This window comes from Homarus americanus, unplaced genomic scaffold (genome assembly GCF_018991925.1).
Source record: "Homarus americanus isolate GMGI-L3 unplaced genomic scaffold, GMGI_Hamer_2.0 scaffold31037, whole genome shotgun sequence".
Classification (NCBI taxonomy): Eukaryota; Metazoa; Arthropoda; class Malacostraca; order Decapoda; family Nephropidae; genus Homarus; species Homarus americanus.
The window spans coordinates 8,346,228-8,373,012 of record NW_024722227.1 but is presented as its reverse complement, the minus strand read 5'-3'; the positions used below and the strand labels follow the sequence as shown (position 1 = coordinate 8,373,012).

The 26,785-nt window shown below is 34.9% G+C and overlaps 1 protein-coding gene across 1 annotated transcript in view; it reads left to right on the top strand.

Annotated features, from left to right (window-relative positions):
* Positions 1 to 11,145, top strand: part of LOC121862361 (chondroitin sulfate N-acetylgalactosaminyltransferase 1-like) — an 89,835-nt gene extending 78,690 nt beyond the window's left edge. The window contains exons 10-11 of the mRNA XM_042360600.1: positions 6,157 to 6,411; positions 8,158 to 11,145. Coding sequence (XP_042216534.1) covers positions 6,157 to 6,411; positions 8,158 to 8,191 — 289 coding nt within the window. The 3' untranslated portion in view covers positions 8,192 to 11,145. The remainder of the gene's footprint in view (positions 1 to 6,156; positions 6,412 to 8,157) is intronic.
* Positions 11,146 to 26,785: the final 15,640 nt, after the last annotated feature.

Here is a 26,785-nt window from a genome sequence, read left to right as displayed (position 1 = left end):
TTATATATATATATATATATATGTATATGTATATGTATATATATATGTATATATATATGTATATATATATATATATATATATATATATATATATATATATATATATATATATATATATATATATATATATATATATATATATATATATATATATATATATATATATATATATATATATATATACAGTTTTACCCCTCCTAACGCTGTTTCACTCAACGCTCTTTATCATATACGCGGTGCCTCACAAACTGAACTTTCACTTAACACGATTTTTTTCCACATATACGTGAGTGTCCGCTCGAGACGCTATTTTTAGATTTGCCCCCACCGCCACCCTGCCTGACTGCCTGTTTTAGCTCATAAAATTCATACACCAGCTAGAATATAATTTACATTGCTGGAATTCTTATACTGTATTTCTAGATCATTTGAATAGAAACATCATATATTTTGCATGACATACAAATTTTAGATAAAATTTTTTTCTCTGAGTAACTATAAGTTATCTTTTGTAAAATATATGACATTTATATTCAAAATATTCCTGGTCTACAAGAATCCAGCAATGTCAATTATATTATCCTAACTTTAGTTTGAGGTATTATTTATTACAAAAAGTTAAGTATTCTGGTTTTCCCACACATCTCCTTGGGACCGGTTGGTGGGGCTGGGGGAGGACCAACGACCGACCATCTGTTACCCTGAGAAGAATATATATTTTTTTTTATTAACTGAAGATATTTGTTTTCATAAAATTCATACAAATTACCAAGTCAGAATATATTTACATTGCTGGAATTCTTATAATTTGATGATCATTTTGAATATAAACATCATATATTTTGCATTAGACATACAAATTTTAGATAAAATGTTTTCTGAGTAAATATAGTTATCTTTTGTGCAAAATATATGACATTTATATTCAAAATATTCCTGGTCTTACAATCCAGCAATGTCAATTATATTATCCTAACTTTAATCTGAGGTATTATTTAATACAAAATGTTAAATTTATTTTTTCACCCCACATCTCTTGAAGGAGGATTGGGGGGGGGGAGGGTTGGGACTGACCGCTGGAAGAGGGGAGGCAAGGTGGGTACTTTGATTGACAGATAGTGTCGAAGATTATTTTTTATTAACTGAAGATATTTATTTTGCTCATAAAATTCATACAAATTACTCCATGTCAGAATATAATTACATTGCTGGAATTTTATAATTTCAGGATTATTTTGAATATAAACATCATATATTTTATTGTATACAAATTTTAGATAAAATTTTTCTCTGGGTAACTATGTTATCTTTTTGCAAAATATATGACATTTATATTCAAAATATTCCTGGTCTTACAAGGAATCCAGCAATGTCAATTGAATTATCCTAACTTTAGTTTGAGGTATTATTTATTAAAATTTAGTGGTTTTCCCCAAAAAATTTCTCAGAGAGGAAGAGCCGCAGTGTAGTGTGAGAGGGGAGGAGTTGAGTCCATTATTTGAATGGACATTAACTAGATGTACTGTATTTCTCTATTTCTTAAGTATTAATTGTGTGCATGTACCATCATAAAATTAAGATGTTATTTTTACTACAACATAGGTATGTGCCTTCAAAAAGTGGAGTTTGGGGGCTCGGGCCGGTTTCTATTGGAATTAATCCCATATGTTCTGTTGTTCACTTAACGCTGATTTCACACCAGGACCCTCTGGGTTCATATATATATATATATATATATATATATATATATATATATATATATATATATATATATATATATATATATATATATATATATATATAACTCAGACTCTGTTATATTACAAAGCCTGTTCATCGAGCTGATGCTTGAACCTCATTGCCCAGTAGGTCGAGGATTCGATTCCTTGCTGGTGAGGTCGTTGATTATATGTTCAAAGTCCGCGTGTTATATGGACTAAAAATGAAGTATATATATGTACCTCGCGTTTCATACCAGCTGGATTCGGTAAAATGCTACTGACACCACATAAGAGGCACGGGCAGTTTCCCAATGAGGTTCACGGCGTCATCAGCTCGATGAACAGGCTTTGTGTGAAATATAACAGAGTCTAGAGCTGCTTTTAGTGTCCTTGTGGCCTAGCCGGTAAGCGTTCCCTAGTCACACCCAGTAGGTCGAGGGTTCGATTCCTTGCTGGTGAGGTCGTTGATTATATGTTCAAAGTCCGCGTGTTATATGGACTAAAAATGAAGTATATATATATATATATATATATATATATATATATATATATATATATATATATATATATATATATATATATATATATATATATATATATATATATATATATATATATATATATATATATATATATATATATATATATATATATATATATATATATATATATATATATATATATATATATATATATATATATATATATATATATATATATATATATATATATATATATATATATATATATATATATACAGTGGGGTATGCTATAACGAATCTAATTGGTTCTAGAACCTTGTTCGTTATAGCATTCGTTCGTTATAGGATTAATCCGTTCCAGGCTCCCAAATACAACCACTTAACACTGAAAAATATAATATAATATTGTAAAAATTGTAAAAAAGTGCATAAATATGCATCTAAACCCCTGAAATAAAGAACGTCATTAATACTTGTAATAAAAAAACAATAAATTAGTAAAAAAAAAAAAAAATTTAAATAATGTTCATTGTAGGAGTTTCGTTCGTTATAGCATTCTCAATTTTATAGATAAAACCGTTCGTTATAGGAATATTTGTAGTAGGATCCGTTCGTTATAGCATACCCCACTATATATATAAAATGGTAAAAATCCAAAAAAAAAACATTAACACTTACAGATAAAATACTCCAGTCTAGCTTGATCCAAATTTATTTAAAAACAAAATCCATTCTTCTTGTTTTCTTTTGAGCGAAAAGGTCAACAACTTTCTCATTGATGTTTGGATGACTGTTAAAGAAATTTTCTCCGTTGAAATCATTGCAAGTGCATTTAGCCTTTCCTGATTCATAGTGCTCCTCAGAAAAGTTTTTATTCTTTTTAATGTTGAAAAGCAGCATTCAGGCTCTGATGTAGTCATAGAAATTGTCAAGAGGATTTTTTTCAGTTTCGCAATCTCACTAAGAACACCATCTGAATTATTTTCCAAGATAAATTTCAGCAGGTTAATTAACCTGCTATATTCATGCATATCGGACCTACTGTAGAATACTCTGAGTTCAGTTTCAAATTTTTCTTTGTCAATCATGGGATATGCTTCAGTGGTCAATCCTATCTCTTCTGTAGGCAGTTTATTCTTAAAACTAGTGCCATGAGCGTCTTTGAAGGATTCTCACAGTACTTCAAGTTTCTTATTTCTAAAATAGCAGTTTTGAAATTTGTTATATATTCATGTACTTTAAACACATCAATTTCTCGAGACTGCATTTGGTTGTAAATTACCTGGTACTTCAACATGAGGCATGATCTGATGAAAAAGCTCCAACCAGAACATGAATTTTTCATTATTCAGGTAGTGCAAAATTCCTGTTGCTTCTGAAATGGTTCGATCTGCATTTACCGTTGACTGGATTTCAGCAAAGCAGCTTTTTAAAGGTTGCAAATTTTCATGAACTTTGTTCACGGTCCGTATGTTAAAGTTCCACCTTGTAGAGGATGGGCGCGGAATGCTGACGTTCATATGCTTATTGAGAATGGATACACGTTGTGGTGATCTTGAGAAAAATTTTGGTATAGACCAAAACGTTAGAGAAAAATATTCTTGAGTCCCGCTTAATACTTGCTGCATTTCTCATTATCAGATTCAGTTGGTGCGCATAACAGTGAATGAAATGTGCTTTTATTTTTGCCGGAACGCCCCCTTTTTTGCCTTTCATGACATTTGCACCATCAAATGTCTGAACTATCAGTTTTTGTCTATTTCCTTGAAGGATTATATCTAACTGCTCTAGAACACATTTTGATATGCCATCTGCAATTCTGCAGTTTGATTTTCTGGAATAAAGAATCCCCAAAAACTCTCAAATATTTCTTCATTCAGCACGTACCGTAGAACAATTACCATTTGAGTGTGTTCTGAAACATCTGTTGTGTCATCAGCCATGACAGCTACAAATGAAGCTTCTTTAATCTCTTCTTTATCTCATCATGGTATATCTGCAGCAGGCAGTCAAGTATCTCATTCTGAATAGTCTTAGAAATACCTGTGAAGACTGTACTTGTTTCTAAATGGTTCTTTAAATCTGGGTCTAATTTATATGCAAAATTTATTTATCCCCTAAATACACCTGGATTTACTGAATCATCTTTTTCATCATGTCCACGTAAAGGAATTTCAAAGTTTCCACAAAATGTAATGCAGTCTATTATCTTGGATAAAATTTCACGGTTCTTGGTAACCTTCCTGTTATGCTCATTGATCGAAAGTCTATATAGGCTTCACTAAGTTTTTCTTTAATATTTACGCTTCCTAAAAGTGATAGTGAAACCACGCTTTCAATATGCTTCTTTGACTTTTCATGTTTTTCAGTTTTTTCTTTCATTTTGTTTATATTTCTAAAGCCGTCTTTTGTCCAAGTTACATCACTTCCAATTCCAAACAACAAACACGGAAAACAAAATACTAATGTATTTTTTACTTCACAACCACAGAGCCAACTTTTCCTTTGGTACCATTCTGAATGAAAGCTACGAATATACCTCTTACTGTTGCTTATTCCTGGCTGAGGTATTTGAATATCAGGTGAGGGATGGCCTCTTGTCTTGATGGCAACTTTCTCATGAAGAGACAACTGTGAAAATTTAAGTTGTTGAAGCTCACTCACTGTCACAGAACTTGTTTCTTGGGAAAACAAGGAGGCCGTGTTTAATTAATTCAAATTCTTCTACACAATAAAGTTTCTGGAAAAAACAATGAATACAAAATGTAGTCTCTATGAGTATGAATCATACGCATCATCTGGTGTGGTGCTTATGCGCCGTCTGCTATATCAAGAGTATTTGAATGTGATAAATTGTAGATGATGTGACATCATACAGTATGATATCACATCATCTACAATTTATCACATTCAAATACTCTTGATATAGGAGACGGCGCGTAAGCACCACACAGGATGATGCGTAAACACTACCTCCCACACTGGTAACCAGATCGGCACTGTGTGATCCACAGTGCTCGCCCCTGCTTGCTTCCAGGACATGCGCGCATGCGTGCGACAAAGCAAACGCCCGTTATTGGAACTGTCGAGTAAGACAGTTCCACATACAGTGAGTTCTGCTATAACGCATGTTTTGACAACTCGAATTGGCTCTAACGCGATTTATGAATAGAAGAACAATATTTGTAAAACGCGAACGCTTGTTTGCTGTAACGCGATTTTTGCTTACTATTTCTCCAATTTTGTGGTATTAACTGTGAATATGGTAAAGAAGAATATCTCCAAGAAGCGTTCTGGTGATCGCATTCCCGGTGATGATCGTAAAAGAAAGGCTATAACACTTGAAGAGAAGCTCGATGTTATCAACCTCAAAATCACCTTTCTCCCCCATCAAGTTATATTCATATTTTATCAAGGTAAAGTGTTACATTTACTGTATGATTTCATTATTAGATATGAATGTAACATTTATTTAGACTGTGCTATCCTTTGTGTTAGGCTAACTACTAAATTTTTTTTGATTTTGAGTAATTTGCACCTAACCCCATTTTCTCCCTAAGCCCTGTTATTTCTATTGCGCGAATTTCTATAACACGATGTTTTACAAGAAAACAACTATCGCGTTATAGCAGAACTGACTGTACAGGGATTTTTTTTTTTTTCTCGGAATTAGAGAATGGCCATTGACATTAAGTTTAAGGATTATTGATAATAGTTTTAAATATCTTGAACAAGTATAAATAAATACTGTAAACATATATGATATATTATATTATATAATACATATATATCGGGTGAAATAGGGGGTGCTGCATTTCCACAGTGCCTACTGACGAGCCGCCACTGTGTATGGCACAAGGTAAACTTTGATGGCTGTCTTAACACTAGTTCTGTTCTTGACATGAATTTAGTATACAACTATTGTATTTATAATAATGGGACATACATTTCAGATATGTTAAATCTAGGCTCTCGGTGATCCGTTCTACTGATCCAGGGATATTCCACTTGTGGCATCCTAAGGAATGTTCAACTTCCCTCTCTGCTGACCAGTACCGTGCCTGCATTACCTCACGCGCTCTTAACGAGGCCTCACATGCTCACCTAGGCCTCATTGCCTTCAAAGATGACCTGGGGAAGCACCCCCTTGGAGCTGAAGCACTCACAGGCAGCAACACACTTGAAGAGCAACAGCTCAAAGCCGAGATGTAAGAGGGTTTCACTTAATGATTAAAACTATAACTTGGAGTGCCTGGTAGTTATCTACTTATGTTTAAACCATGAACTTAGTATTCTCTAGTACTGGTACACAGTACAGTTTGCCATATTAAAATAAGGATATAAAATAATAAAACAACTTATGTGATTGTAGCCACTGGATTCAATATATATATTTACTGAAACTGTAGTTCAGTATGTTAGTTTTTTGTAATATGCTATACTGTGAGACAGAGTTGCATGATGAGTTATGCACATAATTTGTGTTCACTAACATGGATCACCCAGGGCAAAAATGGTATGCAAATAGCATAGGAATATTGAGAAACTGGGTAAGTGAATCATTATTGTGATCCAGATAGAGTGGTACAGTGTTAGTTACCATGAAGGTGCAGAATTACCATGATGGTGTTCAGCTAGTTACCATGATGGTGGGGAGTCCGTTGCCATGATGGTGCGGAGTCACTTACCATGATGGCACTTTTTTAGTTATCATTATGGTACAGAGTTTATAACTATGATGCTAAATTAGTAATCATGATGGTTCCATGATAGTTTCCATGGTGGTGCTGAGTTAGTTATCACAATGGTGCCATGATAGTTACCATGGTGGTGCTGAATTAGTTTATCATGCTGGGGGCAAGATTGATACCATGAAGGTGCCAATTTAATTGCCATTATGGTGTTGACTAAGCTACTATGATGGTGTGTCAAGCTGAATGCTGATATTCATGGCCGTTATCTGGAATGATGTCATCCTCTTGCACAGGGGAAACTTTATCATGTAGGACCACTAAAGTACTATGGAACCTTCAAGATCCCAAATGGCCTCTTCAGTTTGCATAAAATTTTCATTTACAAATATTTAACCCCTAGGTAATACTGTACAGTATAGAAATTTTTCTTCCAGTATTTCATATGAAAGAAAATTCCAAGACTTTTTGTGATCACTCTCAACTAGAGATTATGTAAGGTTTGGACTAACTTATTTTTTTATTAAACTGATACTGTACAGTGCTTTGGGACCTACATTGAGGTTTGCTTTATATATCATATGTAAAATTTTATTGATCTTAAAAATAATTTATTTTTATCATTAAAAACTGAGGTGAAAATGTTGGGATCTTGTCAGAGAGTGTATTTGAAGGAGTGTCTACTGATGCAGCCATGCTGAATAGTGAGGGTGGGTTGTTGGACATAAACTTGTACATAAAGTTTTGGGTTGTGTACAATTTAAGAATAAGTTAACGAGACTTGACAAACATGTTTTTCAGAATGATGATGATGCAAACTGCATTTGATTTCAAAACTTCAAAAGTAATCATTTCTTAAAATATATGCTTTAGATGTACTTTAGTTTTCCATTAGATAATACAGTATATTAAAGAACACCAGCCTGTTATTGCATTTGTTTTTAAACAACCTTGGTAGGGGATTAGATTCTTAGCTACGTTGTGAATTTTTTCATAGAGAAATTTTTATTAAATTATGGTCATTGTATTATTCATATTTTTTGCATAGCCAATAATTTACAGTACTGTTAGGTCTCTCCTACATGATAATCCTTCAGTCTCAGTATTTGTAAGTGATACAACAGTTAGCTTGAAAAGAGAATATATATACGTCCTTTGTCAGCTTGCCAGATGTTCACCTGTTTAATGGTATAAAGTTGGTGGCCTTTTGTTTCTTATATTTCATATTTATGGTTTATTAACTATTCAACCTATTTCTTTCAGAATCAATATCAACGAAGAGAGAACTCTAAACTGATGTCATGTAATTATATCTATATATTATCCACATTCATCTGTTTGCTAAACAAACTGAAAAATAATTTGTTAAATGCAATGAGTAAAGCAGATGTACACTTCCATAAACACTCACGCACACACACATCACCATATTATACAGTACTACAGTACATTCTTCTCTTTTTGTGGTTCTCCTTTAAATAATTGTCTTTTTTTTCCATAAACCTCTCCTACCTCTCTTCTCCCTCTCTTTTTCTGTATGAAAACTGAATTTTAAGCTGCTCATAATGTAAGTGCTTTATTAGGATTGTTCGAAAGTATTGTTAGTTTTATCCTCATGTCAACTAGTCAGTGCTGTAATGTAAGGGTGTAGTTATTGATAGAATTATTTAATTCCATATTGGATGTTGTAGTATGCTGTTCAACTCTTGTAAAAAAGAAAACATGCTACTAGTGTGATTGTCATTTTCAGTTGATGAAGAGACTAATGTCTTGCTGGCATATGATATACAGTACTACTGTGTATGTGAATTCCCGTGATTCCCAATCATTGGCATTATTGACTTCTCATATGTCTTTTGACATTAACTCTGGACTGTACCCATTTTGCTTATGACAGAATCTCACTTCAGGATGTCAGAATACTGTGCTATACTTGCATTAATGGCCAAAAGAAGTTTAATATGTATTCTTAGTCTATATTAATAGTTACCATATTCTTGGGAGCATGAAGAGGATGTATAAATGTTGTCCCAGATACAAAGACTTGGTTTATATACAGCATTGTAACATTGCCATGTTGGTCTCCATTTTACACCTCATAGATAGACAGACAACTACTGGTAATAAAAGAATTAAAGAGTATATACGGTAATATATAAAGTGTATTTGAAGACTAATCTCACTTTACATATAATCTTTCTGAATGAAAAATTAACTTTGAACTGTCTACCAAAATATAAAAAAAACTGTTTACCACAACCAGAATAATGATTAGGTCTGATTACTTTTATTAATTAAAACTTTACCACATAGGTTATAGTAAAAAAAAATAGAATGGCCCTAAATCAATATTCTTGGAATATATCAAAATGTTATATTCTAAACCATATTTTTGGTAGTCACTTTTTATAGAATTCTATTCACATTAGAGATGCAGTAGTTTAGCTCAGATAGCCACATGGTATAGTTTTACCATTTTAAAAACATCCAGCCAATTTGGTGATTCTAAATCCCTTTTTATAGCTGAATGAAAGTGAGAATAATTTTGAAATGCACTTGATCATATGGTTAAAGTTCTAAGGTTCTGTTTGTAAATATCACCAACATTCAACATGTAAGTTTCCTTGGAGAGTGTTGTGTGTCATCACAGGCTGTTTATAATAAGTAGATTGTCTCTGATGTTGTACTTTAGGTGATACTTAGAAATCAGATCCAGGATTTTATAAAGAAAGCCCTTATTATGTGATCAGATCTTCTTGTCTTCCATAGGCTATACCTGTCAACTGCAGCAACATTGACAGGATATTGTTAAGGATTTTCAACATAAGAGTACCTACCATATTAACTGAGGAACAGCCTTAGGCCCACACTTAGGACACACACACAAGTTCAAACATATTCTCATGGTGTAGCACTGCTAAAATACTTGGACATATTTTGGTGTATGTATTGTGTGCTCTCTGCCAGATATTTAGGGCAATATTGTCACAGAAGATGGTATGTATCATATTCTGCTTGCACAAACAACTTGGAACTGCAACACCAGAAGTGTTTATGAAATTGAAGCGTGATTTTTAGAATGTAATTGCCACAAGTGTGCCTCCTTAGTATGGCTCTTCATGTTTAATATTTAGCCTGCAGAGATAACCTTTTTTTGTATGTGACTGTAGGTCTGTACTCCTATAAGAATCCATTCCATGTAAAGCAGATGGTTTTCCTTAAAAAATATATAGGTATGTTGGATGATATATGTACTATGATGAAGTTATTTAAATCTGTAATATACTAATTTATTTGAAAATGTTTGTAAATTGCTTTGGTAAATTTTAAATTGACAATAATAAGTGTTTAAAGCTGTAAAGAATATTTTATTTCTACTGTGGTATTCAAGCATTCCCTTCTTCCACATCAACAGGTGCCTGGTCCAGTGTTGCTGTTATTCCACACATTGTCTCTGGTTGATTTTGATTTTTAGAACATGTAACTAATATTGCTGTAACTAATATTAAATTCAGGGAAATTAATAATTAAATGGATTGTGAACACGGGTGAAGAGCTATGGAAGAAATGGCTGTTAAGATTCAATGTCACGAAATGAAAAATGTACCTTGAGGTCGTACCAACAGTAAGGAGGCATAATACATTTCCCAATGTGTTGAGGAAACATCATCAACAGAGACCAAATGTGAAAACTGCTTGAGTGTGTACTGTGTAAGTTGACAACAAAGTTCTCAAACCATTGTGAGAAGAGTAAGGTGAATCAAGCAACTAAGTTCGTAGGTCTTATAAGGTCATTCACATACGTAGACGATCCGTCCCTTGTAACGCTCTTCAAAAGTGAGGTGCCTCTTTGTTTGGAGCTCAGCCTCACCCACTCTGAGTACTACTGGGTGGCAAGTCAGCCAGGCGACTCGCTATACAATTACGTGCCATCTCCATGGATATTATTCCTTGTTATATCCCTTGTTTAAGATATTTTTTGTTTCAGTTCGCTCGGCAATCTGTTTTTTTAGGAACACATCCCGATTGCCAAACAGCGCATCCCTGTATTTACTTACTTTCTATATTTGCAAAATTTTAAACAGTTTCACTTACAATTTTCAATTTTCTTGTTACTTAGTGTGGTTTTCTCCCAAAATATACTTACCAGTCCAAAATTCAAAGTACAGGAAAGCCTCCGATAATGACGGTTCTACTAATGACGATTCATATTTAAGACCCTGGTTAATTTAGGACCCAATTCAATTTACACCGTTATTTTCTTCATATTTACAATGAAAATAGAATAAAAAATAAAATATAATTAATTTTCATATAAATAATAACTAAATCCTGATATGTATTATACATACAGTATAAAAAAAAAAACGCCTTGCGCATGGAGGCTGCCGGGCTTGTGAGTGGTGACGTCAGCATCACTAGTATAAACAGTCACAGCTGGCGGGCCCTTTGTTTTCATGCATCTGACCAGGAAAATGAGAAAAACTTTCTCGGGTTTCTTACAGCATTTTTGCATCCCTATTCAACATGACCAAGAGAGCAAGTGATGGTAGTGCTGGTTCAAAAGATAAAAGATAGTGTGTAAGCTTAGCCAAGAAACCAGATATTAAAACGATATGAAAAAGGTGAGAGGTCTGTGGATATCATATGAAGAGGGCAATAAACACATTTTCTGAAGTGGATCCATTAACAGAACGAAGCATTAAAATTAACAGGGACTTGAAAAATGCATATGACCTAAACATGTATAATGAGGAAAGAAAGCTGCTGTGCAAGGTTCTTTCAACAGCTTTATTATTTGAAGGCCTAAACCACCAACTTCAGCTACACCATCAAATTCAGCAGCAGCTTCAGCAACAAGGTTCAGTAACAGTTACAGCAACAGCTATGACCTCTTTATGGAAAGCTACAGCTTCAGCCAGAGCCGAACCTGATGACTTTGTCATCCGAGTAAAAACTCTCACAACATTTTATTGGCTGTCCTTATGTTTTTGACTTTACCACCATTGGTGAGTAGAATTTTTGTTTTACATTCATAAGTTTTATTTAAAACATATATGAACAGTACTAAGTGTTGCTTTCATATTCTTATGTAGAGAAATGACGATATATTTTCACATTTACGCACTTACATACGTTGGCGTTCCCAATCGTCTCGCTTTATTTCTTTACCATTGGTGGTTAGCTACTTCTATTGTTCCATTTATTAACATTAAATAACGTTACTTAAAACATACATTTTCATTTTTTATTTTACTTTAATTTTACTACGGGGTCTTATTTTCTTCAGTTTCATATGTAGAACCATCGTCGGGTGTAAACACTAACGAAAACAATGAGGTCTTGTCTCCCTCTTGTGTGTTTTAATATTCTACGTATTATTAATGAATTGTATTGTTCATTTTGCATATAAAAACATGAATTCAATCAAATACATATTCAGTAATAAACAATAATGAATCTTGTGTACATATTCTTAAGGTAAATGACACTGTTTTCTTGAGTGTGCACGTATACGTTGGCCTTCCGCTATCAGTCTCTTTTTTTTTTCTTTACCATAAGTGTTTACATCTATTGTACATTAAATAACATTAATTAAATCATGCCAATTTTTTTAAATTAATTTTATTACAGCAACAACCAGGGTGTAAACACTGACAACAATGGCGTCCCATCTCTTGTGTGACTATATTATTATTATTATTGATTTATATGTATAAGGTGCATTCATAAACATTATTTAAAGAACATTGTTTGCATTTTTCATTACTTTTATTGTTTTGGGGGAAAAGAGGGTAAAAAGCCACACCAAAAAATATGAAAAGGTCAGACTATGGAATGCATCTCATTATTATTTCTTTATTTTAATGGTAATTATTGGTTCACGATACGCTAATTCACCTTACACTGCAGTAATGGAGGACACATTACCGTCATTATTCGAGGCTTTACTGTACTTAAGTATACAGTATTACCCCGCCTAACGCGGTTTCACTTAACGCGTTTTATCATATACGCGGTGCCTCGCCAGAGCTGAACTTTCACTTAACACGGATTTTTTCCACATATACGCGGTGAGTGTCCGGCTCCAGACGCTATTTTTAGATTTGCCCCACCCTGCCTGACTGCCTGTTTTAGCTCATAAAATTCATACAAATTACCCGGCCAGAATATAATTTACATTGCTGGAATTCTTATAATTTGGTGATCATTTTGAATATAAACATCATATTTTTGCATTAGACATACAAATTTTAGATAAAAATTTTTCTCAAATTAACTATGTTATCTTTTGTGCAAAATATATGACATTTATATTCAAAATATTCCTGGTCTTACAAGGAATCCAGCAATGTCAATTATATTATCCTAACTTTAATCTGAGGTATTATTTAATACTAAATGTTAAAAACCCTGGAAGGGAGGATTGGTGGGGGGTGGGGGGGAGGGTTGGGACTGACCGCGCGGTTGGAAGAGGGGGGGAGGCAAGGTGGGGTACTTTGATTGACAGATAGTGTTGTGAAGATTATTTTTTTTTTTATTAACTGAAGATATTTGTTTTAGCTCATAAAATTCATACAAATTACCCGGTCAGAATATAATTTACATTGCTGGAATTCTTATAATTTGGTGATCATTTTGAATATAAACATCATATATTTTTCATTAAACATACAAATTTTAGATAAAAATTTTTCTCTAGGTAACTATGTTATCTTTTGTGCAAAATATATGACATTTATATTCAAAATATTCCTGGTCTTACAAGGAATCCAGCAATGTCAATTGTATTATCCTAACTTTAGTTTGAGGTATTATTTATTAAAATTTAGTGGTTTTCCCCCAAAAATTTCTCTGAGAGGGAAGAGCCAGGAGTGTAGTGTGAGAGAGGGAGGGAGTTGAGTCCATTATTTGAATGGACATTAACTTGGCGACTGTATTTCTCTTAAGTATTAATTGTGTGCATGTACCATCATAAAATTAAGATGTTATTTTTACTACAACATAGGTATGTGCCTTCAAAAAGTGGAGTTTGGGGGTCAGGCCGGTTTCTATTGGAATTAATCCCATATGTTCTGTTGTTCACTTAACGCGGATTTCACTTAACGCGGGACCCTCTGGGTTCAATTGACCGCGTTAAGTGGGGTACAACTGTACAGAACACCCCCAAAAAATAATAATGAAGTATTATTACAGCATTACAGTAAACCCTCAATAACTCGGCATTTGATAACTTGGAATTTCATATAACTCGGCATGGATATGGTCTTGGAATGTATTATAGTATAACCCGGGAAATGCCGAGATATATAAAATTATCTGGGAAAATCTCGGCATATCTGGCCACCTGCATCACCCACCATGCCTCTGTGTCACCTACCATGACTGTGTCACCTACCATGCCTCTGTGTCACCTACCATACCTCTGTGTCACCTTCCATGCATCTGTGTCTCCTGTGATGCTTCATTCTTTGCCTGCAGTGCTGGTAAGTGTTACTTTTTTTACATTTAGTAATTACAGGTACAATTAAAGACAAAAGTCATGTCGCAGTTTTGTCCGAAGATTAAATATAACTCGTGAAGCATTATGAGAGCCCCCTACCACAAGGCAGAGCACACCAAAAGTTTAGTCCTTCGGTATATATTTTCACCAAATTTCAAGACACGACTTTTGTCTTTCATTGTACACATATATATGGGTCGATAATTTTTTTTTTTTTTTTTTAGGAGGGTGAAGTGACTCGATAAGTAGGAATTTGGGATAATTCGGCAAGGCCAGAACCCCATATGTGCTGAGTTATCGAGGGTTTACTGTACAGGGAGCACCCCAAATTCACGGGGATTAGGTTCTCACAATGGCCGCGAATCGCCAAATCCGCGAATAACATTTGCGAACGGGGGAGGGGGGATTTTTACTTGTGTACAAAGATATATACAGTGATACCCCGGTTTACGCGGTCAATTGAACCCACGGGGTACCGCGTAAAACGAAAACCGCGTAAATGGAATAACAGAACATATGGGATTAATTCTAAGAGACTGGCCCGACCCCCAAACTCCACTTTTTCAGACACAATACCTACGTTGTAGTAAAAATAACTTCTTTATTTTATGATAGTATGCACACACAATTAATAATAAGAGAAACATCAATAATATTAGTATTTTTTAACACTTACTTTAGTAGAAAAGATGGCTGGGCACACGGGGATGGGGGATTGGTTCTGAGGCAGAGGGCAGATTATTGGCCCTCACCTGTATTGCTTGTATCACTATCCACCACAGAGGCTTGCAGGGCCTCTTTGTCAAACCCCTCAAGTCCATATAAGTCCATATCCTCATTATCACTATCACTGACTTGGGCCGGCTGTGGTGGGTGGCGGGTGAAGAACTCGGTAATGTTTTGATGATTGGGCGACCTTAGGCGCATCCTGCCCGCGCCGCTTCCCGCGTATATGAGTAGATGCACCGCGTAAAATGAAATTCCGGTTCTGGCGAAGTACCGCATAAATGTAGAATCGCGTAAAGCAAAACCGCGTAAATCGGGGTATTACTGTACTCCTTTTATGTGTTTGCCCTTAGGACAATTATTTCTTTTAGCTGTAGTATTGTATATGTGTGTGTGTGTGTGTGTGTGTAGACACACACACAAAACACATAGAAATAAATACGGTAATAATTGGAAAATACTCTCACAAATAATCCGAAACAAATTTATAAAAATGGTACAGACTACTCTCATTTCCATGCTTTATTAATAAAGTACTGTAATAGAGAACAGACTAGAGGGTAGACTCACATTTTTAATACATTTGTTTCTGATTATTTGTGAGAGTACTTTCCAATTATTATTTATTTGTATGTGTTTTGTGTGTGTGTGTGTGTCTACAAACACACACACACACACACACATATTTACAATATAGGCAAAGGAAATTACTGTCTCTAGAACGAATGTCTCCCTGTCCCAGCCGCGAAAATGCCGGCAACTTTAACCCTTTCCCGCATGGCTTGACTTTATTCACATTTATATTTTTGTCCTTCACCGAATAAATCGACTTTAGTCCACATTCGTAAAAAAACTGTCAACGCATAACTCTACTACAGTCCTTCAGGATTTTAATTATACGCCAGCCCAGTAGATGCCGCCACCCAGTGACGACTGGGGCAAGCTGAAGCTCCCGCCATAAAAACACTAGGAGTCAACATTGTTGCTCTGTGTTTTGCCCAGTTTCCCCATTTTTATGACTAATAACTGTTTATATATATATATATATATATATATATATATATATATATATATATATATATATATATATATATATATATATATATATATATATATATATATATATATATATATATATATATATATACTGTACATACAGTCTGCGCGGAATGTTAGTTCGTGTGCTGAAAAAATATTGATATTTACGATTATGTTATGTAAATAAAGTCAAGTCACACTTACCACTTCAATTAATATTTTGTAGTGTTTCCTCTTCGCTTCAGACAGTCTTTTAGCCTTCGAGGAACACTGTCAGCAAGGTTTTGCAAGGTCAGGTGGCAAGTTAGCCCAGGTATCCTTGATGGCTGCCTCTAGCTTCAGGATTGATGATGTGTCAGTACGACGCTTAACAATGGACCACAAATTTTCCATTGGGTTAAGATCTGGGCTACTGCCAGGCCAGTAATTAAGGAAAGGTCTTTATGCAAGAAAAAAGTGTTTTCCCCACAAAATCGTGAATTTACCCTAGATTTTATTACTTTATGACCTTTTAATTGTTAAATATAGATTCCTCGCATTTTTTTCATTAAAAAAATAGTTAAAACGTTAATGTAAGTATTTCCAGTTTTTAGTGACTTTTGGCACTTAATGGGGAATACCGCCGAAATTGGCCGACTCAGTGAAAGGGTTAAAACTACCCAGACATTTTTGGGTACATCCAGGGGTGTCATCCGTGAATAATAGAGGAATGCGAAGTAAAGATTCGCGAACTTGGGGGACCCCCTGTACTTACCAGCACTGGTCATAATACTATACTATAATGTATACTGAACATTAAAATGAATGTATCGTAACTCATTACACATTCATCAAAATATGAGACTAGTATACAAGTTAAGTCAGTCTTGGTGTCAATAACACAATAATAACTGATACAGGCATATTCATCAAAGTCTGACTGATGCTAAAATGCATTCAAGACAAAAGGGTAAAATAACATGCAAATGTACTGTATAAAAACATATATTTCTTTAGCAGGATGGGGTATTAGGAAAATTTCCAAGGCCTTATATACATCCCAATCTTATATCTTAAATGTGACTATGAAAGCCCAAATAAACAAATATATCACTGCAATTTACAGTCAGTGAGAAAATTTATCCATGCTGGATGGATGTAAAGAGCTTTGATAGATACAAGTAGTAATTACCTAGTTGATTCACTCAACTTTGTCATGCCATGTTACATTCACATAACCTCCAGATGATTTTAATACAAGTAAACTATATCAGTACATATTTAGATAATATAAATTCCAAAACATACAAATATGCTGCTACATTTAGTATTACTTGCAGACAAATCTAAAACATCAAGATGCTGTCCCCCTCTACAGTTCATTGGACTAGACTTGCCCCAACAACCATGATGTTATTGAACCCCACTTTCCTCATGTCTTAAACAGCTACTGTATTTTACGGCATATAAGACATACCCCCCATTTTAGCAGGGAGTATCGAGGAAAAAAATTATGTGCATTTTCCTCCTGTAGCCATATTTTTCTTAAAACAATATATACAGTACCAATGAATGTGAGGAATAAATGGAAATGCCAATAAATAAGTTACAAAAAAAATACTGTATTACCAAACCAGTAAATAAAAGCCAAATGAAAGTTTAACACAGTTATCATTTGCATATACATATATGTACTCCTGTTCACCATAGTAACAGCGACGTTCCCCCCACACCACCAACTGCCCAGCCGTCCTCCCCCTCTCCCACTAAGCCAGCTAACTCGTGTACAAAGAAATGTATATTCCTTTTATGTGTTTGCCCTTAGAACAATTATTTTTTACTTTTTTCACAATATGTAGAAACGAAGAAAGTTGTGTATATCTACCCGAAAATACGAATTGAAAAACAAGAGCTTGGCCCAATAGCCTCGTGGTTACAATGCCGTCAGCAATGTTAACATGTAAATGTGAAAAGAAAGTTATATGTAAACCTTCATTTGTATCAGGTATTTGTAGATTGAAAAATAAATGTTGCAGGTATGGCATTAATAATGTTTAAGTAAGCAATAACATAGTTTTGATTCTGGAGTTGGGTTAGGTAGCATTTAACCTACTGGAGACAGCAACTGGGGGATTCATTAGCTTGTGGAAGACACAACTTCACATATAGGATGCAGACTGATTTTGTAAGACAATTTTCAGACAAAAAAGTGCTTCTTATATGCCGTAAAATATGTAGTTGTTAATAAGTGTCACTTTTGTATATATTTCATCATTTATTGTATAATCCCATTCCGCTGTAAAAACATGTACTTATAATGGATAAAAACAATGCACATTCTCACACTATAACTTATAAACCCCAAAACAAAGATATCAGTTAACCAAACACATGAGCCTCTGCTGCAAACACACACACTGCTGCTGTAATATTCCCAACACTACAATTGCCATCTCTTACCAGTATGATCACCAATATAAACTGGAGTCTCCAAATTATATAAAAAACTCCATCTTTTCAGTACAGTATGTTATATATTTATGAACCAAATTTATGTTTCAATTTCCAAATGATACCTGCGGAGTCTACTGTAGTGAGGTGACGAGGTCTTACTTCAGACACCTACATTATTTATTCTTCCTTCTGATACATACAGTATAACATATTTCAGTAGTTCAATATCACAATGTTAAATACTTCTTCCTATACAGTACACTTGCAACCCTTTTAGTGGTCAATGCAGGATGAACGAAAATGAGAGAAAATGCATACGGTATACACATTGTCCTTTCCTTTTTACTGATCTAAATACATGCTCTGCTCAAGTTCTCCCAATCCACAAGGATTCAAATCTGGATTACTTTATGGGTTCACACAAGCCAGCATCACCCATTAACAAAGACAATCATGCACTGCTGCTTTCTGACTGTCAATTCCCCTCACATTCTTGATCGTCCACTTTTAAATATTGTTTTTAACATTTTCACTCCCTTATTTATCAATGTGCCCACACAACATGAGCGGAACCCTTACTCTGCTCAACATTTCTTTATCGCCTCCTTAGATTAATTTTGTATACTGTAGTTTATTCTTTCCATCTTATTTTCCCCAAATATTAGTCAAGCACATAATTTGTTACTTCTAAATAATTCATTCCTTAAATAAGTTTGTCTTTAAATTGTGTGTTGTATATCTAGAAATATTATAACTATCAAATACATGAAGTGAACAATTCTACATATTTCCACCCTTGACATTGTCATCAGCGACATCGACGAGTACAGACAGCATATTGTAACTAATATCTGCTCATGTAAATGAATATTAATGATTCTATAAACAAATACAGTAGTACAAAAATTCTCATCCATTACATTGTTAGTGAAGATATTCTAAGATGAATCTCCCAATAACTACATCACACATACAGTACTATGCATCCCACTTACAATATACACTATCTCCAACATCAGTTCCATCAGCCTATGCAGTTATTATTAGGAATAGATCTAAGGTGAATCGGGCTGTAATCATCATCGAGATGAAATTACCTAAATTTTAAAGTGTACTGTGAGATCTTGCTGATGAATCAACTAAATATGCAAAGTGAAAATTTATGAAGCATTCACAAAGTGTATCAAGATTTTCATATTTCTTTCACTTAACATATGTTGAGGACAAATGAATTAATTTCGAATTTTCATATTACCTATTGTTGTAGTTCCACCCATTTTTGTTGGGAATAGAGTATGACAGACTAATATCACATAAGGTAATTATTACAGTAAAGGTGAACCATATATGCATATTTATTTATACAAAATGAGGATGTGTAAAAACATAAATCATAAGATAATCTCATGTGCCATGATTTTTCAAAGAAATTTTCATATACTGTACATATCAAAGTATAGTACTGCACAGTAAAGTACAGTACATTCTTGGTATGGCTTGTAGAGAAACAGTCATCTCATAATTTTGTACCATGATGATAATTCTAAAGCACACCACTTCCACTATTTTACATCAACCACACAGAACACAACATGATAAAAAAATTAAATTTAACAATTGGAGGCAAGTGCTTATAAACTTACAAACCAGGGAAAACAAAACTACTGACAGAAACAATGATTAGAAACAATCTGCAATAGAATCAAGTGGAATGGAAAGAGAGAACCCAAGTGCATCACCACAAACCATATAATGCAACTGGAAATGGCACAAAATAGACTGGAACTTTGTTGTTGCCTGGAGGATGAAAATTCTGAAATACCCAAGTTGTTGTTATTAAAAAATGCCTTTTAAAAATAATGTTCACTTGCAAAATAAGATGTGTTGAAGATTGCATGAAGAAATATCTTTAAATGTGAAGATAATTTTTTTTACTTTCCAGGTTAAAGGAGGAGCAGATATAATGGTTGTCTCAGTACAAAAGAGTCAGGTATGTGACAATATCCAAAACAATAATGTAGAATACAGTATTTTGGTTCGCTTTTGGACGCTTTGATTCAACATTCAAACTGTTAAATCGAGGCAAATAATAATAATATCTGCACGAGCTATGGATATGATTCAACTACATTGGGTCATGCTAAGATTAAGCTTCAAGCTTGCTTTGAAATATACAAAAGCACAAAAGTTTTTTGTTGAAAGAAAACATTGCATTCAGGGTACACCATGTCCATCAGGGAGGTTTAGTACGGCCCTCGAAACTATTAGAAAATCACAAACAAATAAATAAATAAAGGCTGTTTTATTTCTTTTGAATTAATTTAAAATTTTTATTTAATAATAAAATCTTTGTGTATTTAATTCACAATTTGACATGGTTAATGCTTGATAAGCACTTTTATTAATGTGTGGATTGCATACTTAATTTCTCTACGTTTTTTCCATAATGGTTAATGTGCGGCCCTCAACACACATTTCCCATCTAATGTGGCCCACTTATGCAAAAACGTTGAGCACCGCTGCTCAAGACTATTTATGTGACCTATTTCACCAACCAAATGGAGAGGGTTAAGGTGAGGACTGGAGTAACATTATTTACTACCCAGCCCCAAACCTCCACACAAGAAAAGAATACCTGTACTACAGGTATCCCCCGATCTACGATGTAAACAATCCGCATGAACGATGGTCATCATCTGGACAAAGCACTTAACAGTCACAAAAAACAGCAAAAATTACTTCACAGTCACCAAAACAGAGTTCAATAAGAACATTAGTGATGTCCTCTCACTAGAAGGTGGAATAAAAAGATAAGTAACAACACCGATAATTGATAATTACGTGATCTCGGCCATGTGGCATCCCCATAGAACATACTGTACCTGTAGTGCAGAGGTTCCTAATCTGCGGTCTACGACCAGATAAAAGAAAGCAATGTTTTTCGCCCAAAAATAAATTTATAAACAAATGATAATTTTTTCCATCACTGACTCTCTCTCTCTCTCTTTACCCATTTGTTTTCCACTCATTAATGGTTACCCGTTGGTGTGAACAGATCACAAAGCTACGCCCTTCACAGCCAGGATTTGAAAACCTCTGGGCATGTTGTCATGTTTTGCCACTCTTTTCTCACATGATTGGTCAGCTCCTGATGATGCCATCGTCACATTCACGAGTCTTTTTTTTCTTCCCTCTCCCACACCAGCCCCACCCTCCAGTATCCTTCAAGAGAGACTCGTACTATTTTCCCATCTACAGGTATGTTACAAATGGTTATGATTACGGCAAAACTTCATATTTATGCATTCCTCATCATTACTATTACCACTTTAGAAAATTTTGACTTAATTGACAAAAAAAAATTGCCCTAGTTATGATGCATGTTTTTATTTACGATGAATCACAAAAAAATTATAACCAATAATCCTGCTAAATAAACCAACTAGAAGTAAAGGAATCATGGCAATATTTGTTTCGCAGCTCTTATGAAACTATAATAGTGGTGAAAATAGCGATGTATATTTGTAGATCATTTGTACATTTTACAGAATTTAATAGCATACATATTAAGTAAAAATAAGGTAATCAGGTTACTATCCATTTCGCTTAGCAACAAACAATTCTATGTGCATTTTCTTTATACACCGCTTTTTTTTATGTCGGCACCAACGGGTAAAAAATCAATTTTTTTTTATGCTTGCAGATCGTGTGTCAGTAGCCTAGTTGCAAATTCAAGATGAATAGGTTTTTGAAACGTAAATCATCTGACGAGCCATCCACTGCTACTTCATCTAGACCAAGTGAAGTGAGGAGCTCTAGCACAAGGGCAAATCAAAACTGAGGAAGTATGATCCCTCCTATATTGCATATGGGTTTATCTGTGGTGAAAAAAGATGGAGTGGAGTGCCCGAAGTGTGTTCTCTGTCGAGAGATCCACTCCAATGAATGTTTGAAACCATCGAAACTAAAAAGACAATTACAACAGAAACACCCCATTAAGGCCAGAAATTTTTTTATTTCTTCAAACAAGAATCATCACTAGCCAGATAGGCAAGTACATTCAGACAAGCCACAGTTCCAGAGAGGGCACTCAAAGCATCCTTTTTGGCTTCCTTTCGTATTGGCTGTGATAAGAAAACACATACAATCGGGGAAGATTTCCTGTTACCAGCAACCAGAGACATTGTTCAGGAGTTATTTGGAAAGACTGCCACCAAGAAAGTTGATGTGATATCCATATCAAACAATACTGCGAGTAGAAGGATAGATGACATGGCCAAGGACGTCACTGTACAACTTTTGGTGCAGGGATGGAAGGATCAGGTGCCAGGCATTGCCACCCAACACCCTGTCATACAGCCAATGGGTCAAGGTGTTATTTATACTGCGAAAAGGCTGTACAAATGCAAGTTTTTCGATGAAGAGATGGTAATTGGTGTTGGAAGAGACAAGTGAGAACCACGTGAAGGGCAGAGGGCCCTCAGAAACTTTAAGTTCTACAACTTCAGGTCCATGCTCTCTTAATTTTGCTGCTGCTGCCAAAGTCAAGGCAACAACCTTCATCAATGCCTGGAAGAAGCTCCTTTATGACATTGATGAGGAGTATGATTTTGAGGACTTCACAGCAGAAGAATGTCACAGAACCCTTCTCTATGCAGGAGAGAAGGATGCTAAAGTTGAGAATGTGGAGGCTTGGCTGGAGGCTGATGATCCTGGATACCACAACTTGACAGAGGAGGAGATTGTGGACCCTGTATATGAAGCTGCAGACGATTTTGATGAAGAGAAGAGAAGGAAGATGAACCACCAAAAATAAAGCTGCCAGAAGCTAGGAACTGTCTGGACACCCTTATAGAATTTACTCATCAGACTAAAAATGAAAAAAATTGAGGTCTATTATGATCACCTTAGGCACTTGTCATACAGGACCAAAGAAGCAAGGTCACTCAAACAAAGATTGAGACTTTTTCAAGTCAAGACCCTTCAGCAGTGCCTCCTTACCCTCACCATCAACCTCCATGGCAGAGGAGGTTCCTCTTCCAATCCTCATTTCAGACTCAGAGTGACTGCAAGAGGTGCGATTGTTCAGCTGGATGTGCCTGCCAATTTAGGGGACAAGTGTACAGTATTTTGTGTGTATTACTTTTTTTTATTAATTTTTATTGAAAAAAAAAATGTATTTCTTTCATAAAAATTGGATACATTTGTGTTGTCCTCGTTTTTTGTTTAAAATGGAGGTCTTTTTTTTATTTGCTCTAAGGTGGACACCCCTTCCCCCCAATTAGTCCGCCTTAGTGAGGTTTTACTATATTTATAATTGATTTTCAAACTGTTAGATACATATTTTCAAATTAAATTTATTATCCCATTTCTCTTGAATACAATAAGTTACAGTATTGGGTGTTGTATAAACAATTATGATTAATTCAATATTTGCATAAAGCTACATGTACGTAGACTTTTGGCTTCTGTAGCTGCTGTTGTGCTTCCCTGTACAGTAATGCCAAACCATGATGTTACCAAGTCTGTGGCCCCAGTCATTCATGAAGATGTTGTAGCTGATCCCACCTAACACAACTTTACAGTTTAGGGGATTGACTTACCTGCCAGGTACAGGCACTAATATTCAATCTGCAAAACAGTCACAAGTTTTGCTGTGATAAAATCACATTCGTGACTAAACCTCACCAAGTTTGTGTTTTCAATTTTATTCGGTGATTTATCCGAGTAATAATTAATAATGCAGCACTTTTAGTGTTTCAGATAGATTTAGTCTGTGATCCTGCATTTTAAATATCCTGCTATCTAAACAGCTTGTTTCATATATCGGATGATTGATTGCAAAGATAGCGATAGAAAAACCTACTTTTTTCAATCTTATTATACCAACCCAAAGTTTCATGAGAAACTGGCCCACCCTTACCTGACCCACATCTCGGTGTTATTCCAGATGGCTAAATAACTGTTTTAACTGCATTATGATTAACTTGTTGACATCATTTATTCTGGTGGTTGGTAGAGTACATTTATTAAATTGGGTGTGAATTGTCCATGCACTGTATGCATATATAAAATTCAATCAATGTTCAATATGAAGTCTAGTAATAATGGACTGAACGATAGACTTGGCTGAAATCAGGAATGAAACTAGCGTAGAATTCTTGGCAACTTTGCCCATGTTATAATGCTCCTGAGTTACGATATTTTGCACAACTATGGTTTTTTCAGGAACCTAATCCCATCGTAAAAAAGGGGATACCTGTATACTTTGTTTTCTATATGGACACTGGCCCCAGTTTGAACAATGACATACAAATCAAAACCTGAATTTTAACACTCGGAAGTGGTCAGTGAAACTGCACTGAGCTGAGCTACAAAGAGTAACAGTCCTGTTGTGCTACAACACAGATTTGAAAACCCAAACAGTTCCCATTGCAGATACTGTAAATGAGAGAGATAGAAATGCACATTTATTGCAAAATTATTTCCAATTCAAGGACTTAAATAAAATACTTTCCAATCTACCTTATACAACTTAAACAAAACAAATCACAAAATATGCCCTAAGTAATAATTCTCACTAAATGTAAAACCTAAAGTTAAATAAAAATGATGAAATTAATAAGTACAAAAGAACAAATTTAGACTTCCAGAGATCAATTATCTAAATTGCAGGAGGCCTAATACAGGTACAGTATATCTTTGTCTCCACCTTCCTGCCAACCCCAAGGAGAATTGTGTTAACTCTTTAGAAAGATTCAAAAGGAATCTTCATTCTTCACTCCTGATTAGTGCACATAATAGATTAATGATACAATAAACAACAATCTGAACCTTACCATAAGAAATTCATATTGAAAATGATACTATCATACCTCTTTTAACAGAGCTTTGGCCAACAAAATTCCATTTTACAGACAGGCTAACAGCTCGAAACAATGCTAACAAAGCACTTGGGTTCATACAAAGGAGTGTTAGTTACAAGATTAGCAAGGTCATCCTAAAACTAGATCTTGCGCGTGTGAGACCTCACTTGGATCATGCAGTTCAATTCTGGTCACCGTACTACAGAATGGAAAAAGAATCCCTAGAAAGAATTCAGAGGAGAATGACCAGACTAATCCCGGGCATTAGGAACCTTAAGTACAGAGACAGGTTAAAACATCTTAATTTGCATGCCCTCGAGAGACATAGAGTGAGAGGCGATATGCTTGGTGTATAAATGGAAGACAGGGCTAAACAAAGGTGACATTACAAAGGTACTCAAACTATCCAACCAGGAGCGAACTCGTAACAATGGTTTTAAATTCGACAAATTTAGATTTAGGCGCGAAATAGGTAAACACTGGTTTGGAAATATAATGGATGAGTCAAACAAGTTACCAAGTATCATCATTAACTCGAATAAACTGGATAGCTTCAAACATGGGTTGGATGGATATGTGAGCGATAGGGGTTTGGTGTAAATGGGACTGCCCAGTTTGGGCCAATAGGCCCGCTGCAGTTTCCTCCATTCTTGTGTTCTTAATAAATACTCTATACTGTAATAGTATTTATAGTTTCATTACACAAAAAAATAAATCAAATATTAGTGAAAATGAACCAATGATAAAGTCCACTGCTGTCTTTCCTATTTACATCCTCTAGGCCAATCAGCGATCGTCTCAAAACATAAACAGTAGCCCGCCAAGATTCGTGTTTGTAACATTGTGATAGATCTCTTCATATATTCACTATCTACATGAGTTTTGTGAACATTTTATACCCATTATGTCTGGGAAATGCCCAGAGTGCATGTGTTGATAAACCAGCCAAGGTGCCCAGGAACATCATAACTATGGATGTTAAAATGAAAGTGATACGAAGGGTTGAGGCAAGTGAGTGTCAGGTTAACGTTGGTAGGTTGCTTGGCTTGGCTTCCTCCACTGCTAAAACCATTCTCAATAACAGTGAGAAGATAAAAAGAACCAGCCAGTCTACCACATCCTTGGTTGCAATGAAGGTTTCCCACACAAGGAATAAGCTGCTCGAAACGATGGAGAGCAGACTGAACATATGTGGGCAGAAGACCAGAACCAATGCCACATATCCTTAAGTCAGCTTATTATTATGGAGAAGGGAAGGAACCTTTTTACCTACATACAGGTTCAAGAAGGTGAGGGATCTTCAATGGAAAATTTCATTGCCAGT